General features: G+C 42.9%; 2 protein-coding genes across 2 annotated transcripts in view; one reads left to right on the forward strand and one right to left on the reverse strand.

The window, feature by feature from the left end:
• Positions 1-2,276: 2,276 nt before the first annotated feature.
• On the forward strand, positions 2,277-7,897 carry LOC310964685 (tubulin alpha-1C chain-like). Its single transcript, XM_083937934.1, has 4 exons — positions 2,277-2,372; positions 5,626-5,848; positions 6,386-6,534; positions 6,672-7,897. Exons 1-4 carry the CDS (start codon positions 2,370-2,372, stop codon positions 7,644-7,646), a joined length of 1,350 nt encoding a protein of 449 aa, XP_083794060.1. The 5' UTR covers positions 2,277-2,369; the 3' UTR covers positions 7,647-7,897.
• A 3,892-nt stretch (positions 7,898-11,789) lies between these two features.
• Positions 11,790-16,312, reverse strand: part of LOC310964966 (inactive dipeptidyl peptidase 10-like) — a gene marked incomplete at its 5' end in the record, with an annotated part of 47,104 nt that continues 42,581 nt past the window's right edge. Inside the window, 7 exons of the mRNA XM_083938306.1 lie at positions 11,790-11,971; positions 12,194-12,267; positions 12,496-12,568; positions 14,087-14,145; positions 14,579-14,678; positions 15,242-15,296; positions 16,033-16,098. Coding sequence (XP_083794432.1) covers positions 11,837-11,971; positions 12,194-12,267; positions 12,496-12,568; positions 14,087-14,145; positions 14,579-14,678; positions 15,242-15,296; positions 16,033-16,098 — 562 coding nt within the window. The 3' untranslated portion in view covers positions 11,790-11,836. The remainder of the gene's footprint in view (positions 11,972-12,193; positions 12,268-12,495; positions 12,569-14,086; positions 14,146-14,578; positions 14,679-15,241; positions 15,297-16,032; positions 16,099-16,312) is intronic.

The following is a 16,312-nucleotide window of genomic DNA, read 5'->3' on the forward strand; positions in this document are numbered from 1 at the left end:
TGCCTTGCTCAACAGCACCTCGGCAGTGCCCAGGAGATGAACTGGCACCTCTCCAGCCACCAGTCCATGCTCCATTCATGGTCCGGACATGGACTCAAGCCGGCGACCCTCCAGTTCCCAGCCAAGTCACCTATGGACTGAGCTACTGTCGCCCCAAATAGATACTAAGTTGCGTGTTCCATCTTTCAAAAATGTCATGTAAATAAATTCAAATTAAGTAAATCACCTAAAATATAGATTTATTTGTTGTTGCAGCATCTATATTCGCATTCACTCCATCCCAAAGACGAACAGGCAGCAAAAGAAAAGATGCCAAAGTGCCAAAGTGCCAAAGTGCCAAAGTGCCAGGGCAAAGAGGCAAAGAGGCAAAGACGCAAAGAAATAGTTTCAGCACTGAGGAATAAAGGAAAAGTCATCCGTGGACCTCCGAGGGGTGGAGGACGAAACACACAACACTTGGAAAAGATATCCATTATCCGTCCATCTCAAACTATCTCTCCTTTATAAAGTATAGAGAAAAAGATGCTTAGGTGAGTGTTTGAAGAGCAGCGGAGGGGGTGAAGCTCTATAGGCTCCGGAGAACTCAGGGGTGCGTTTGAGGATTACGGGGACGTTTACATTCAGAGTCGAAGGCCTGGTGCGATGAGCCCCGGCCTCTGAAGGCTCCTGGATCAGCTCCGCGTTCCTGTAGAAGGTGATGGACAGGTGCAGTTCACAGACAGTGTGCAACATAAATGATTCACACGTTTGTGAGGTGGAAACTGAAAAGACCCGATGTCATAAAGATGCAAACATCCAGACTCACAGCGAGCGACACCTAACAGAGTAAAGGCTGTGAGTCACTGACAAATACAGGACGGTGAGAGTGTTTCTGACTCTGGCTGCATCTGCTCCTGTTTTTGCACCTTTTATAGGTCTTTTTGATTTTTAATGTCCTTAAAACAATGATTGTTATCATGCATTATCACCAGTGTGTCTGCTAACTAAAAATCACAATATAGTTTTAGAAATGTAGTTATAATATGCACAAGTACCCTTCTGTGTTAATGGGGCACAACTGGAAAACCACCAAAGTCATAATTACAAGATAGAAATCGTAAATTATGAGGTTAAAAGTCATAATTATTAGATAAAAACTCAACTATTAGATAGAAAGTGTAAATTATGAAGTAAATAATCATAATTCAGAGATAGAAAGTGTAAATTATGAAGTTAAAAGTCATAATTATGAGATAGAAAGTGTAAATTATGAGGTTTAAAGTCATAATTATGAGATAGAAAGTGTAAATTATGAGGTTAAAAGTCATAATTATGAGATAGAAAGTGTAAATTATGAGGTTAAAAGTCATAATTATGAGATAGAAAGTGTAAATTATGAGGTTTAAAGTCATAATTATGAGATAGAAAGTGTAAATTATGAGGTTAAAAGTCATAATTATGAGATAGAAAGTGTAAATTATGAGGTTAAAAGTCATAATTCAGAGATAGAAAGTGTAAATTATGAGGTTTAAAGTCATAATTATGAGATAGAAAGTGGAAATTATGAGGTTTAAAGTCATAATTATCAGATAGAAAGTGTAAAATATGAGGTTAAAAGTCATAATTATGAGATAGAAAGTGTAAATTATGAGGTTAAAAGTCATAATTCAGAGATAGAAAGTGTAAATTATGAGGTTTAAAATCATAATTATTAGATAGAAAGTGGAAATTATGAGGTTAAAAGTCATAATTATGAGATAATTATGAGATAAAATATTAAACTGAATATGAATGTCAGACCTGGACACAACACGGACATGATGAGGACTCCATCTAGTGGCTGCAGAACCATTTTACTTATATCTACAGTATCACGCAGGGTTTTCACACTTTGACTTACGTTCTCCTTCCACCGTCGCTGTTGGGTGCTTATCTATAATAATGCATCATTTCCTTTAATCTGATAATTTGTTTTATGTATAAAATCTTGCTGTGGAAAGAACTCAGCGTCTGATAAAAGTCCTTAAAAGTTTTAAAAGTGAAGAACAAGTTCCTCAGAACTGAGCAGAATAAAGTACAGTCTGAGTTTATGTACTTCATCACTTTCCGTCACTGCAAATCAACTTTACGCAGAGGTTTTACTGTGAAAATGCTCCGGCAGGAAACCGTATGTGACTGTGGAAAAAAGATTTGAACAGAACAAAGCTGCAGCTGTTGGTGGCTCCTCCTCCTCCTCCTCCTCCTCCTCCTCCTCTTCCCCCTGCAGCAGCTATAAAAGTGTGTGTGTTGCCCACTCAGAGGACTTCCCTCACAGAGATCTCATTATAGGTGCCCTGTGAGAGCCTGAAAGTTTCAACTTCTTCTCCTCAAAGGACAATCAGAACAGCACAATGGTGAGTATGAAGGCATTATTACTCATAGTCAAAGCTAACACCTAAGAGAAAAAGCAACACGTGGAGAGTTTTAGGCAAGAAGTTTGACTCCAAGTCGTAATAACAGTGGTTTTCCTGTTGCTTCTGCAAACTTTCCCTCCAATATCAACCACAGGCCTCAGCTTTTGTCCACTGTTTGGACTTTAGTGCCACTTTTTGGCTTTGCAATATCACACAGAGTCTCATTTACATGCTTTAAATAGTGAGAAACTCCAAAGTGGATGAATGGAAACATGCTGCCAGGCATGTGGCTGCAGCTCCAGTAAAGGTTAACTGTTTCCATATGTCTCTGTCAGGAGGGCGTGCTTGTTTGCCCGCCTGGTTTGGGGAATGCTGATGTGGCTTCCAGAGGCCCCTGCTTGTGTGTTTTACATTTCTATTTCTGCCGCCGTCGTGCTGATAAGCTGCCGCATTCCTGCAACAATCACGCCTGTTTCTGGTGGTAGACATGAGGTCGGGCACATGATGATAAACCCCTGGATCAACATTTTTCTACAGGAGCTAAAGAGTCTAAGTTCACGACGCTGACCTTGTCCCTCTTGACTTTGTTCCCTCCATCGTAAGAGCAAACAGTGAGCGTGTCGTAATGTTTGCAGGCCGCTTGAAGGGACAGGAGTGACTTAGAACAGCTTGTTGAAGGGTTGACTAAGAGGAAAAGCCTGTTTCCTCAAATGGTTTTTCAGTCTGCTGACACTTCCTGTTGGGCCATTTGTGAGACAACATGAAAGAGGAGGAGGCACAGAGAGCCATGCTGCCTTTTGAGCGGCCATTCCTCCACTTCAGTCCTGGGAAACCATCAATAAAGTTCCACATCTTGGCCCTCAGCAGACTTTCAAAAACAAAGCCCCACTGTGATTACCGTCCCATGTTCAGGCCTTAACGTCAGCTGTGACGTACTTTCAGGACAAGACACAGGAAGCTCACTTTACCGCCATTGCCACCAGGAAGTGCAACTTTCACAGTGTCTTGTAAGCATGAACCAATGTGGCATGTTGCAACATCGCCACTCCCACTTTCCTCACATCCTGTCGAAGCTCTCGGGCTCATAAAACAGCAAGAAAAGGTAGAATATACGAGCGCCACAGCCGTTTAGTCTGCGTGCTTGATGCTCTGTGGAGCATGCACTTATTATTTCCATGATAGACGCTGCAGTCCAAACTGGTCCGTGAGCACAGTAGCTGTCTGTGTGAAGCTTCACTCAAAATAGCTGTCTGCTGAGTCGGCTGCCATCGCCATACTTGGCAGCTCCCGTGTCACCCTGACCCCCTCCTCTCTCCTTATCACAAGGGGGAGGATCGCAATTCATAACAAAAGTCAACTATTTAATACAGCAGATACATTTAGCTAACAATCGCAACAATTGATCCATTGATTTAGTGTTATTAATAACATTAATACAACCGTGTATGCATTGCTTTTAGTTATTCCATCATTTATCCTTTATTACCACTCTAAGCGTTCATCTGATATTTAACTAACATATGATCTTGCACACGTATACATAGGATCATATGATCTTGCATGAACATGCACGCTTAAAAAGTTCACTGGGGGAGCTGAGTGAATTTGCAGAAGGCTGTTTTTTGGTTGTGTTGTATAATAATAATATTAATAACACATTTTCTTTGTTTTGCACGTTACATTCAACAATCTCAAAGTGCTGCAGAGCAGAACAGAAAGAAGAAAAAGTAAAATAAGTAACAAGTTAAAAGGGTTTTAGGGGGTTGAAGTTGGACATTGGTGATTGCTAAGTGTAGGAGAAGCATCTTCTTTCATTTTAAAAGATAATATTATATATGTATACATGTATTTTAGTTATTTATTGTGGTGTTTGTTATTTATATAGTTTATATTTCTTGAAAAAATGGATTTAAAGTGTAAAAAAGGGAACTCCAAAATGGGTAGAACCAAAAACAATCATCAAAGTATAACATCTGTCACAGCCAAAACAATTATAATAACTGTATCCCATTTGATCCATGCTGTTTAAATCTACCTTACGTTTAACTAGCTTCATAAAGAAGAAAGTAGGCCGCTCGCTCTAAAGTCCCATTACATAACTGTGATAATGATTAAAACGCATGTGAGCGTCTGCAAAGTAAAACACTTAAAGACTCCTTATCAGAGCGAGGATCTCACCGGAGGCTCCGCGGTGCACTGTGGGAGGTGTTTGCGTCGCTAAAGAAGTCTCACTGGAAAAACACGACAAGCCGCCCCGTCAGGATGCTTTAAGGTGCAAAGACGTCCTGACCTCCCAGGAATGTCACAACAACATGAACATTTCCCTGGCCCGTGTCTTCCCTCTAGAAAATGAGGTCAAAGGCCGGTTAAACATAAATATAACAGGGGTTTGACGACAATATCTGACATGTTTGTGTTCTCGTGTTACTGCTGACAGCTGGCCTTTGTTGACAGACTAACTGCTGCCACAATGCAAATACAAAGCACTTATGGAGTTTTGCATGCTGTTCCCTGTCTCACATTTGCATCATCCCCATTACCTCCTCGTGCTGGGCCACTTAACCACACAGGACAGATGCCGTTATGTCTGAAGATCCCTCAGGCCAACTTTCCCTCCAACTGATGGGACCAAACTTGTTTCAGTCGTCAGCAAGCATGCGCCCTCCACCCTCCACCCCCTGACCCACATCCTTCACATGAAATACTTCAAGAGGGTGTGGGAGCACTTTGGTCCCCACAGAGACTCTGACAAGAATATGTTAATCAGCACTGCTTGTTTATTTAGATCAGTGACGCCTGATTTGACGTGTCACATCCCACTCGCAAGGATATGTGAAAAGGATTCATGCAGAGTATGCACAGAGTCACGGATCCTTTGGCACTCAACTGTCATTTTCCGCAGGTTACGACAGGTTTAGAAGAGCAAATGTTTGCATCAGAGCACCCAGCAAAATGGTTTGACTTAAATATGCGTCAATTCCAATGGGGTTTGGTTTGTGCGGTGAATTCAGTGATCATTTTGACATTTTGCATCTGTAAGAGAGAGACAGATTATTCTCTTAAGTTAGACATAAAGATCCCCTAACTCCTATCAATTGGAGAATCGTTACATAATAAATAATAATAATAATCATAACTGTATAAAGTTATTAGAAAACAACCTCCTAAGCACTTTTGCAGAGTCTTATTGATGCAAAATGGGCGCAGTATCAGTAATCTGTGAATGCTAAAATGCTCTTCTTCTCCTCCACAGCGCGAGTGTATCTCTATCCACGTTGGCCAGGCGGGTGTCCAGATGGGCAACACCTGCTGGGAGCTGTACTGTCTGGAGCACGGCATTCAGCCTGACGGACACATGCCCAGCGAGAAGCCATCCGGAGGCTACGACGACTCCTTCACCACCTTCTTCAGTGAGACCGGCACCGGGAAGTACGTCCCCAGAGCCATCTTTGTCGACCTGGAGCCCACTGTGATCGGTGAGAACCACCTGTTGCACATTGTTTTGCCTGCAGCTAGAGCTTTAGGAGATAGGAGTCTTGCACGAGAGATGCAAGGGATGTTTTTCTAGTAATGTAACTTCAGATTTCAGGAGTTCGGGAGAAGGAAGCTATAAAGACAATAAAGCTATAAAGACCAAACTAGCTTATCATTACCAATATTAACTAGTAAGTCATTAAACTTTGATCAACGTTCAGCAGTTTGAGTTTGAACACGGCCACTTGAATCAGCCAAACATTAGAAAGAAAGACCTTTAATTCATCTCTCATCTCATCTTCATCCGCTTATCCGGGGTCAGGTCGCAGGGGGCAGCAGCTTTAGCAGGGGACCCCAAACTTCCCTTTCCCTGGCGTTCCCAGGCCAGTGTGGAGATCTAATCTCTCCACCTAGTCCTAGGTCTTCCCCTTCCTGAACCTTTAATTCAATACAACTTTATACATCCCCGTCAGGGCCGCTGCATCTACAGAGTAGACAGTATTAACATACTTTCAAACCATCTCTTGTCTCCCCTCCAGATGAGGTTCGTACAGGCACGTACCGCCAGCTTTTCCACCCCGAGCAGCTGATCTCAGGAAAGGAGGATGCCGCCAACAACTACGCCCGCGGTCACTACACTGTCGGAAAGGAGCACATCGACTCTGTACTCGACAGGATCCGCAAACTAGTAAGAAAAGGCCTTCAATTCAAAATTCATGCGGTCTGAAGTGCACAGAGCCTGTAGGCTGTTTGGGGTGGTTTGAGGTTACTGTGAGAATATTTTCTCTCTCTTAAAACTTCTTAAATTCTGCCTTTCTCGTTCAGTCTGACCAGTGCACCGGGCTGCAAGGTTTCCTGGTCTTCCACTCCTTTGGAGGAGGAACCGGCTCTGGCTTCACCTCCCTCCTGATGGAGCGCCTCTCCGTAGACTTTGGCAAGAAATCCAAGCTGGAGTTTGCCATCTACCCAGCTCCTCAAGTGTCCACAGCTGTGGTGGAGCCCTACAACTCCATCCTGACCACGCACACCACCCTGGAGCACTCTGACTGTGCCTTCATGGTGGACAATGAGGCCATCTACGACATCTGCCGCAGGAACCTGGACATCGACCGTCCGTCGTACACCAACCTGAATCGCCTCATCAGCCAGATCGTCTCCTCCATCACCGCCTCTTTGCGATTCGATGGCGCCTTGAACGTGGACCTGACAGAGTTCCAGACCAACTTGGTGCCCTACCCTCGTATCCACTTCCCTCTGGCCACCTACGCCCCAGTCATTTCAGCAGAGAAGGCCTATCACGAGCAGCTCACAGTGGCTGAAATCACCAACTCCTGCTTCGAGCCGGCCAATCAGATGGTTAAATGCGACCCTCGCCACGGTAAATACATGGCCTGCTGCCTGCTGTACCGTGGAGACGTGGTGCCCAAAGATGTCAATGTCGCCATCAGCAACATCAAAACGAAGCGCTCCATCCAGTTCGTGGACTGGTGTCCCACAGGCTTCAAGGTAGGCATCAACTACCAGCCCCCCACTGTGGTTCCTGGAGGAGACCTGGCCAAGGTGCAGAGGGCCGTGTGCATGCTGAGCAACACCACCGCCATCGCAGAGGCCTGGGCTCGACTTGACCACAAGTTCGACCTGATGTACGCCAAGAGGGCCTTCGTGCACTGGTACGTTGGAGAGGGGATGGAGGAGGGGGAGTTCTCAGAGGCCAGAGAGGACATGGCTGCCCTGGAGAAGGATTACGAAGAGGTCGGCATCGACTCATTCGAAGAAGATGAAGAGGGGGAGGAGTATTAAAAACAACCGTATAACATTATAAATAGAAGCATTTTAAGGAAAGGGTAATAGTTTATATTAAATCTCCTCCAGAGGCAGCAGAGTGGTAACGTGCAGTGTAACGATGGTATGTAGACCTCCAATAAACACTCACGTTATTGCTAAGCAGAGATTTGTCCCAGCTCGATCACGTGTTGTTGAAAAATGAGTGTCCGATGAGAGAGAACGTGTCTTTACCTCCTTTTCTAAATAAAGCTGTTTACACCAACTTCTCCTGACTTCCAAGTATGACACTTGGTATTGGATTCAGAGTGTATTATATGTTCATGTTTTCCTCATAACCCTGTTGATTTTGATGTCTTTTAATAATCGTGTTCAATAAACAACCCCCAAAAAAAACCAACGTATTCATTTTCCAATGATAAAAAGATAGAAACCAAGCAAATCCTCATAACTGGGAGGCTGAAACCCATTGATGCAGCAGGAATATTCACCCAGAAACATCAGGTATAATAGGAAAACACTGAAAGGGAAAAGTTTGCAGACATAAACACATTGGGTGAGCTGTGGGTGTTTCACCAGCAGACGGTGGTGTAGGGCTACTGTGAGAGGAAGCACATGACAACCACTGAGACATCCCAAGGCCAATGACCTGACACTGATGTCGATGACATGCATAATATTCAGAAACGCACACACACTTTCACACAAAACATCGGGGGGGGGGGGGGGGGGGGGGGGGGTTCAGTTCAACATTACTGTGATGGCTCTAAATTAAAGAATGTAAATGTAAGTTTCTCTTTTGTTAAAGCAGAAAATGTACATTTTCTGTGCAGAACCACCAGAGACAGACTTATTTCTCGCTTCAGGTCTTAACTTTCTGTTCTTCCTTCCCTTTCCTCGGCGGGTGAGTTCTTCATGTTGGCTCTGTAATTGCTTTCATGTAATTAATGCTCAGTCTTGGCAGCATGGGCAGGGGATTTGTAAAGGTCATGCTTTTTTTTTGGTGTCCTATTTTATTGCATTTTTCTCTCCGTTTTTAAAAAGGCTACATTTTCAGAGTGCTTACACAGTCTCATAATGTCACACAAACACAAGAAAAGGGTGCTGATATCAGTTCTATTTATGAAACCAGGTCAGGACAGATGGTTTTACACTTATTGCATGGAAAAGGCTCTTTCCTTAGAGGGGATTGTGCTGGAGAAACAAAGACATACATATTGTCCCTTTCTGTCACGGTAAAGTCATATTTGTCTTGACTTGAGACCTCGATATCTCTACATTGTCTGAACAGATTTTCACCATTTAAAAGGCATTAGAAACTTTTGCATTTAAACTGCGAGGATATTCATTCATTCATCTTCAACCTCTTGTTCCTGTCGGGGTCGGGGGGGGGGGGGGGGCTGGAGCCGATCCCAGCTGACATCTGGCGTGAGGCGGGGTCGCCAGTCTATCCCAGGGCACATAGAGACGAACAGAGACAGACAACCATTCACACCTACGGGTGATTTAGAGTCATCAATGAACCGAACACCTGCACGTCTTTGGACTGTGGGAGGAAACCGGAGAACCCGGAGAAAACCCACGCAGACACGGGGACAACATGCAAACTCCACACAGAAGGGCCCCAGCCGGGATTCAAACCAGGAACCCTCTTGTTGTGAGGCAATTGAGCAAAAAATGTATATGCAAACATGAATTCATAAAGTTTATTTGCATCATCAGGATATTTACTACAACCATTCACACCTACGGGCAATTTTAGAGTCATCAATTAACCGAATACGTGCATGTCTTTAGACTGTGTGAGCACCCTTTTGTTGTGTTAGTGTGACGTTATGAAACAGCGGGAACATGCAAATGTCACACAGAAGGGCCCCAGCCGGGATTCAAACCAATAACCCTCTCGCTGTGAGGCGACAGTGCTAACCACCAGACCACCGTGTCGCCACTGCAAGGATAGCCCTTGAAAACTTCTTACGAGGACCCCGGGGACAAAGGGATGACTGTTTACAGTTAGTTTTAGCTCCATTTTCTTTCTGCACAATTTCATTTAGTTTGCAAAGTGACAGTTTGAGTAAACATTGTTTTGGCACTTTTCAGTATTTGCTAAACAGCCTGGTGTGGAAGTGAAGGAGGTTGTGATCTACGGTGTAGGTGGTGGTAGTGGAGGTTGGTTAGAGGATGAGCGAATCAGCTGATGATCTGCATGAATGACCGTTGACGTTAAAATAATGCAAGCAATAAACACGTTTAGTGTGCAAGAGTTTACATTAAAAAACACAATATGATGCACTACCACACAGATGATATTCTATAAAACCATGAAAGAAGCCGTTCTGCATGATGAGAACTTTTCCCTTCCTTTATGTACATTTTGCTGACGATACTTTTACTTATGTGACATTTTGAATGCAGGTTTTTTTTGTAATAGAGTATTTTTAGATGACGGTACGGGAGTGTTTCTTCCACCACTGTAAGACACAAAGGACAGTCTCTCCTAAAAAACAAAAGTCAAACACGGCTCATTCATTGTTTTCTTTATTCATTATTTAATATTAAAACAGCCAAAAATCACAACAAGCTTTTCTTTATTCACCCCTCACCCACAACGTTTCCCCCCAGGAGAAAAAAAAAGAAGAGGTTCAAACTCACAGTACAAACCCTGATAGAAACAATGACTTCAAATGTCAGAAAGCACAGACGGCGGGGTGGTTCAGCAGGCGGTTTCTGTGATGATGCACGACTTTAAAGATGCATCGAGGGCCCAAGCAGCTGTATCCAAGGCTACCAAACACGGTGGCATGGCAACTGATTGCCAAGTGTTATAGGGGATTATCACAATTTGAGATTAACAGTTGTTTTTCCTCCCATGTGTTAATTAAATGCAGTGACGAACACATGACGGCTCCTCTAAAAGCTACAGAAGCATCCAGGACATTCATCACTGTGATAATAAAACAGTGAGGAATGCTCTTGTTACGTATATGATGCCTCATATTGTAATACTTAATGGATAACATTTAACTTCCAAACGAAAAGCCCACATTTAAAGAGCTGGAAATGCACAGGTGAAGAGCAATTGCACTTGAAATAATTCATCCAGACGGATTTTAATAAATTAATCACGACACAAGTTTCAAATCAGGTATAGAAAACTAAAATAATATCAGTACGGTCTATCAGACACGGATTTAAAGGAACATTAAGTCGTTTAGAGCCACAGTTAAAACCATAGAAAAGCAAACGGCTAGTACCCTGCAACTATTAAAACTTGACATTTACACAAGATACAGAAGGAAATCAACGCAAACTCCTCGTGACAAGGTCAAACAGCATATCATGTAATAACAACCTGCAATAAAATCCACCGCAGATTTAAGAAAATGATACAAACATAAAGATAACGTATCTTCAGCGGTGTCATTAAGTTACTGCACACAGATGACAACCATTCTGTGCTATAGGACAACAACAAAACATCACTTATCGCCCCTTTAGGCTAAAAACAAAGTGTCAAAATGAACCGAAATGGTAAATAAATAATACGTTTAATAAAGCTCAGGTAATACTGACAGTGAGCGTGGTAATAAATAAGTACTGTACAACTGTTTAAGCACGGTCTTTGCTATCTAATAAGAAGCTTTATGACTTCACAAATCTGTCACCGTGTTCAACAGCATCCTCACATAAAGACACAACACTTAACACGACTGACTGCTTTTCAGTTGGTTACAGGTGTAGTGTTACGTTATGTTACGCTTCCCTGTGCAAGTTAAATCACTTTCAGTTGAAGTTTTAGTCTCCAGAAATAAAAAAAGGTAACTTTACTGTCAATCTCCATCATGTGCTCAACAGATGTCCTGTTCAATGATGTAAAAAACACGTTTTTAAATTGGTTTCATGTCCCACCAACTGGAGCATTTTGTATAAAAACAAAAACCTCGCAGCGACAGGAATATTTTCTCTGTTCTGTGAGAGACGGGTTTTGTTTCTGAATGACTTCTATTTGCACCATGATACTTAACCGTAGGAACTTCCTTCTCCTGAGTTGATAAACGATAGAAACTATATTTGATATGTTGAGAAGAAGCTTATATTGTCCATCAGTTGTTGTGCTACAGGTTTCACACACACACACACACATCAGGGGCCCATACACTCATAAAACACGGTCCAGTTATAATCAACAACAACAGCAACTGTCCCTCTCACTCGTCGTCCCGCTCTTGTTGGTCGAGTAATGATGATGTGTCCACCAGACAGCCTCTGAAATATCCTATGAGGGAGTGAGTCAGCTGAATGCGGCTGCGTCTTGACAGGAAGTGTCCCTCGTCTGGGTAGATCTGCCCCGACAAAAGAAAGAAACATGAGACGAATAAATGAAGACGGTATTTAAAAACACACACACGTATGTTTAGAGGTTTAATTTCTCGTTTTTTCTTTTAAAAAATAGACCAAAAAGTTCTTCCTTTGCAGTTTGAACAGATAGTTTTCATTGAGATGCAGAATATTTATTCAGACTCCAGTTCCAGTTGAAGCTTTTTTTAATTAAGTGCAACGTTTACCTGCATAGTGTAGTTGGCTCCGATCTTTATGAAGTGTTTAATGAGCTCTGCTGAGTGCTGGAAGTGAACATTTGCTGTGGTGGAAAAAAAAGCAACATGCAAATAAGTGTCAACGGGGTTAATTTAAACTGCAGGAAATAAAAGCTCCCGCTCCCACAAGGTCAAGTTTTATAGCACTGCCTCACAGAGAGGCTCATTTCAGAAGGACACAACCTGCAGCCACACACATTACAGCACACTGTGAAATGACGTCTTCTATAGTGCAATGAAAACATTATCACAAGGAGAATGTGCGTGCGTACCGTCTGCGGTGCCGTGGGCCAGAAACAGAGTCCCTCCCTGCAGACCTTTCATGTTGGTCAGGACACTGGATGCCTGCAAGACGTATTCTTTGTCAACACATCACATTTTTTTAACCGTATCACATTTTACAAAGTGAGAAGGTTGTTTGGACACAGCTAGGCTAGCTGTTTCTCCAGGTTTTCAGTCTTTATGCTAAGCTAACTGACTGTATCCTCATATTTACGGTGCAGCCATGAGACTATTATTAACCTGAAATGCATTGAAAAACGTAGTAGAGTACAAGAACAATGCAGCATAAAAGAGGAATACTCGATTAAAGCACAGATCCAACATAAAGAGGACATTGTGAAGGTTAAAATGTACATTTCATGCTCACATTTGCAGAGACACTGAAGAGTATCTTGTGTTTTCTTCCTCTGCAACCAAAGCCAGATTGCATTTACATGTTCTCCTCAGGGGAGTTTGGGTGGAAGCTGTTATATTAGAGGATCTCTCAACCTCTCAATCACTTTTTTCACCCAGCTGGGATTCAAACAGGAGAAGATTTTTCACCCCGTCACCAAACGGACATTTAATAACGTTTCTGCTCCGTCTCAGAGGACGGGTGACGATGTCCTGCTGATTATTATCTGATCAGATTGAGCCACATTGCTTCTTCTTGGGATGTCATTTCGACCCCCTCCTGCTGTGAGAGGTACAAAAATAGCCGGCCCAGTTAAAGGCAACCCACTTAGGAGGAAAAGCACACTTTGACTGCAGCCTCCACATAGTGGACACTTGTGTAATTTCATTTTCAACCTCTGGCATTTTCATCTTTTTCACGTTTTGTGTGTGTGTGTGTTTTTTCCTCGTTGTTGCAAAAGGGCAGGATTTGGAGCAATGGCCTGAGATGCTGCTGGTCACATTTCCTTTATCTTTATTTTCTATTTAGCAGTTTTGTTTGTGAAGTGAACCAAAGCAGAGTGAGCTTTCATTTAGAAAACTGCATGACCTCTGACTCAGCACAAATAAAACGAGGATTTGTGAGAAGAGACATTTAAATTATATTTGGAGTGCAGTGCATTCACACTGCTGTATTTGGATTTGTAAGCTGCACACCAGCAACCTTTAAAATGGGGAATGTGCACAAAACATCAAATAAAAATAGAAAATTAAGCAAACTCCAGACTTCCAGACTTTACGATTGCGTGGTAGTGGCCCTGCATGTTCAGATTGTTACATTAATGGACATAATTCAGCTATGATCAGCAGTTTAAATAGAGTCCAGTATGCCAGTGGAGGTGGATAGGGTGATAGCAAACATGCTGCAGAGGACTGTGTCGTGGAAGTCCGGCTCAGTAAGCTACAATCTACTGTCAAGGTGTTATTTTATTTCTGTTAATTCATGATGTTGTTGTTTGGCTGCAGCAGAGCAGTCGGTCCCATGATGATGAGACAACTGTAACTGTTGTTGATGTCAGATTAGTGGCTTTATTGCTGCCCCGGCAACCTCTCTTTTTGAATTTTATGCATGAAAAAATACCATTTGGGACAGAAAACATCATAAAAACAAGGCCAGCAACAGATGGATGATGGGTAAAAGCAGCTCACTTGGTATCTGCCATCATCAGTCGAAGGCGAGCCGAGGTACCTCTCAGAGAAGGCCGAGGCTGGAAGAGAAAGGAGGATACAGGAAACTGGTCTCAGAAAAGCTACTGTTGAAGCAGTAGTTACTCTCCTGGCAGCTTCACAATTTAAACAAAAGCAGATTCTTCTTTCTGTTCGATCTGCGTTACGTGAGAGAATATGATTCAAACGGGTTTTGAGCTCTGAAGCACAGGAAGCAGAGGATTCACAGACACACTCCGGTCTATTAAAGTGCAACCACACACAGACGTCTCTCCTCTCCTCCCTCTGCGTTACAGCAGCTCTAACACTCCCCGAATCCACGCTCGCAGAAATAAAGAAAGCTTTTCATCCTCAATTCCCAAAAGCAGAACCTGAGGATAATTACAGTCACATTACTCAGACAATACATGCAGGATAAAGACGTCGTTGGTCCATGCAGTGAGAATTAAAGAGGAAGGGATTAAAAGTGCTCACCGTACATGGACCAGTCAGTGACAGGAGCCTGAGCCGCAGCACACCTGATCAGCTTCTCAGTCGACTTCAGCATCGTCAGTGCGAGGAACCCTCCGTAGTCCTGATGGAGGAATATGAGGAACACAGTTGATTTGAAGAATTTTACTGCAAAATCAGTCAACAATTGATCTTTGAAATGAAAGAATTATTCCTTTATGCAGGTGTCTTCAGTATCCAAGTACCCGCATATCTAATTCTACAAATAGTATAATACTAATAACATCAGTGTTGCCTCATCTTTATCTGCAACTGTGCAGAAATACTGTTTAAATCCGAACACACACACACATGCATGAATAAAAAGATATCCTTGGGTACAGCCCTCATATGAACCTCTTATCAGCACAGCTCCGTTTTGTTATGCAGCTTTAAGAAGGTGGATAAAGCTGGGACTGGGGGGGATGGAGAGGACTGTATGGAGGGAGGATTTGTGTGCACATGGAGATGAAAAATGTATGTTTCATGTACATTAATATCACGATGAAACCATGTCACTCGTGAGCATGGGAAACATCTACATTCATGTTGTATCATTAGTACAGTACAGTCTCATACATGTACGTTAATAACACATTCATCCTTCAAAGTTAAAGCTTTGATTCATTCACAGTCTGACACACGAACCTCTCCGAAGACCCCGACACGAGTGCGGTCTATGAACGGCAGCTTCGTCAGGTATCTAAGGCACACAGAGGAAACAGGTTGAAAGGAGCAGTTCACCCTAAAGTCTGTCTCAGTCCTGATTGTTCTGGTGTGAGTTCCCGCGTGGCCGTGACCCGGTTACTCAAGATAACCCACAGACCTGTTGTGAACACTTTCATGTTATTTTCCTGCTATCGCACTAACAGCGACCTCCTCGGCTGAGCTGCGGTGTTTACAGACTCAGTTAATTATAAGCTAATCCCCACACGCCTCTCGTCCATGAGTACGCTCTCTGATCCCTCTGCACGGTGATGGGCGGCAGGCAGGTGTTTTGGTGCTTTGAGCTCCACAAGCCGAGTGCCACCTAGTTCTGTTATATTTAAGAGAAGGCAACACTGGACAAGCCACACCAAAACAATTTAGATTGATCAATAGCACTACGAGGTAAAATACGAGGTTAAATAGTATTTTTGATTTTGGCAATTACTGCAGTTACAATTCTGCCCAAAATCTCTAATGATTTGTCTTTAAAATGTAAAGTTTTCATATTCAAGTGTCTTGTTTTCTCTCTTTACTGACATTGAAGAGCAGGAAAGTGACAAAAGTCTGAGAAGCTCAAACTTCTTGTGACGATTAGACAATTAGACGATAAAAATTGACGCTGATACATTTTTGTCAGATATAGAAATGTCTCTGAAAGTCTCAAGAGCAGAAAAGCACCTGTAAAATATTACGAGACGTTGACATTACTGGTGCAAACATGTGATACATACTCCAGAGCGGCTGTCTGGTCCTCTGCGTCCACTGTGCCGAGCCTCTGATGCACCTGCTGTAAAATCCTGAGACAAAGGGAAAAAGGATAAAAAATCAGTGAGACAAATAACTACCAGAACATGCTGAGCGCCTGTGTCAGGGGTGGGCAATTCAAGTCCTGGAGGGCCACTGTGCTGCATGTTTTAGGTTTCTCTCTGCTCAAACACACCTGAGTCTGATGATGTGCTCGTTATCAAGCAGCTGAAGCTCGTCACAGGTGTGTTAGTGTAGGGAGGAACC

This window comes from Echiichthys vipera (genome assembly GCF_963691815.1).
Source record: "Echiichthys vipera genome assembly, chromosome: 23".
NCBI classification, from domain to species: Eukaryota; Metazoa; Chordata; class Actinopteri; order Perciformes; family Trachinidae; genus Echiichthys; species Echiichthys vipera.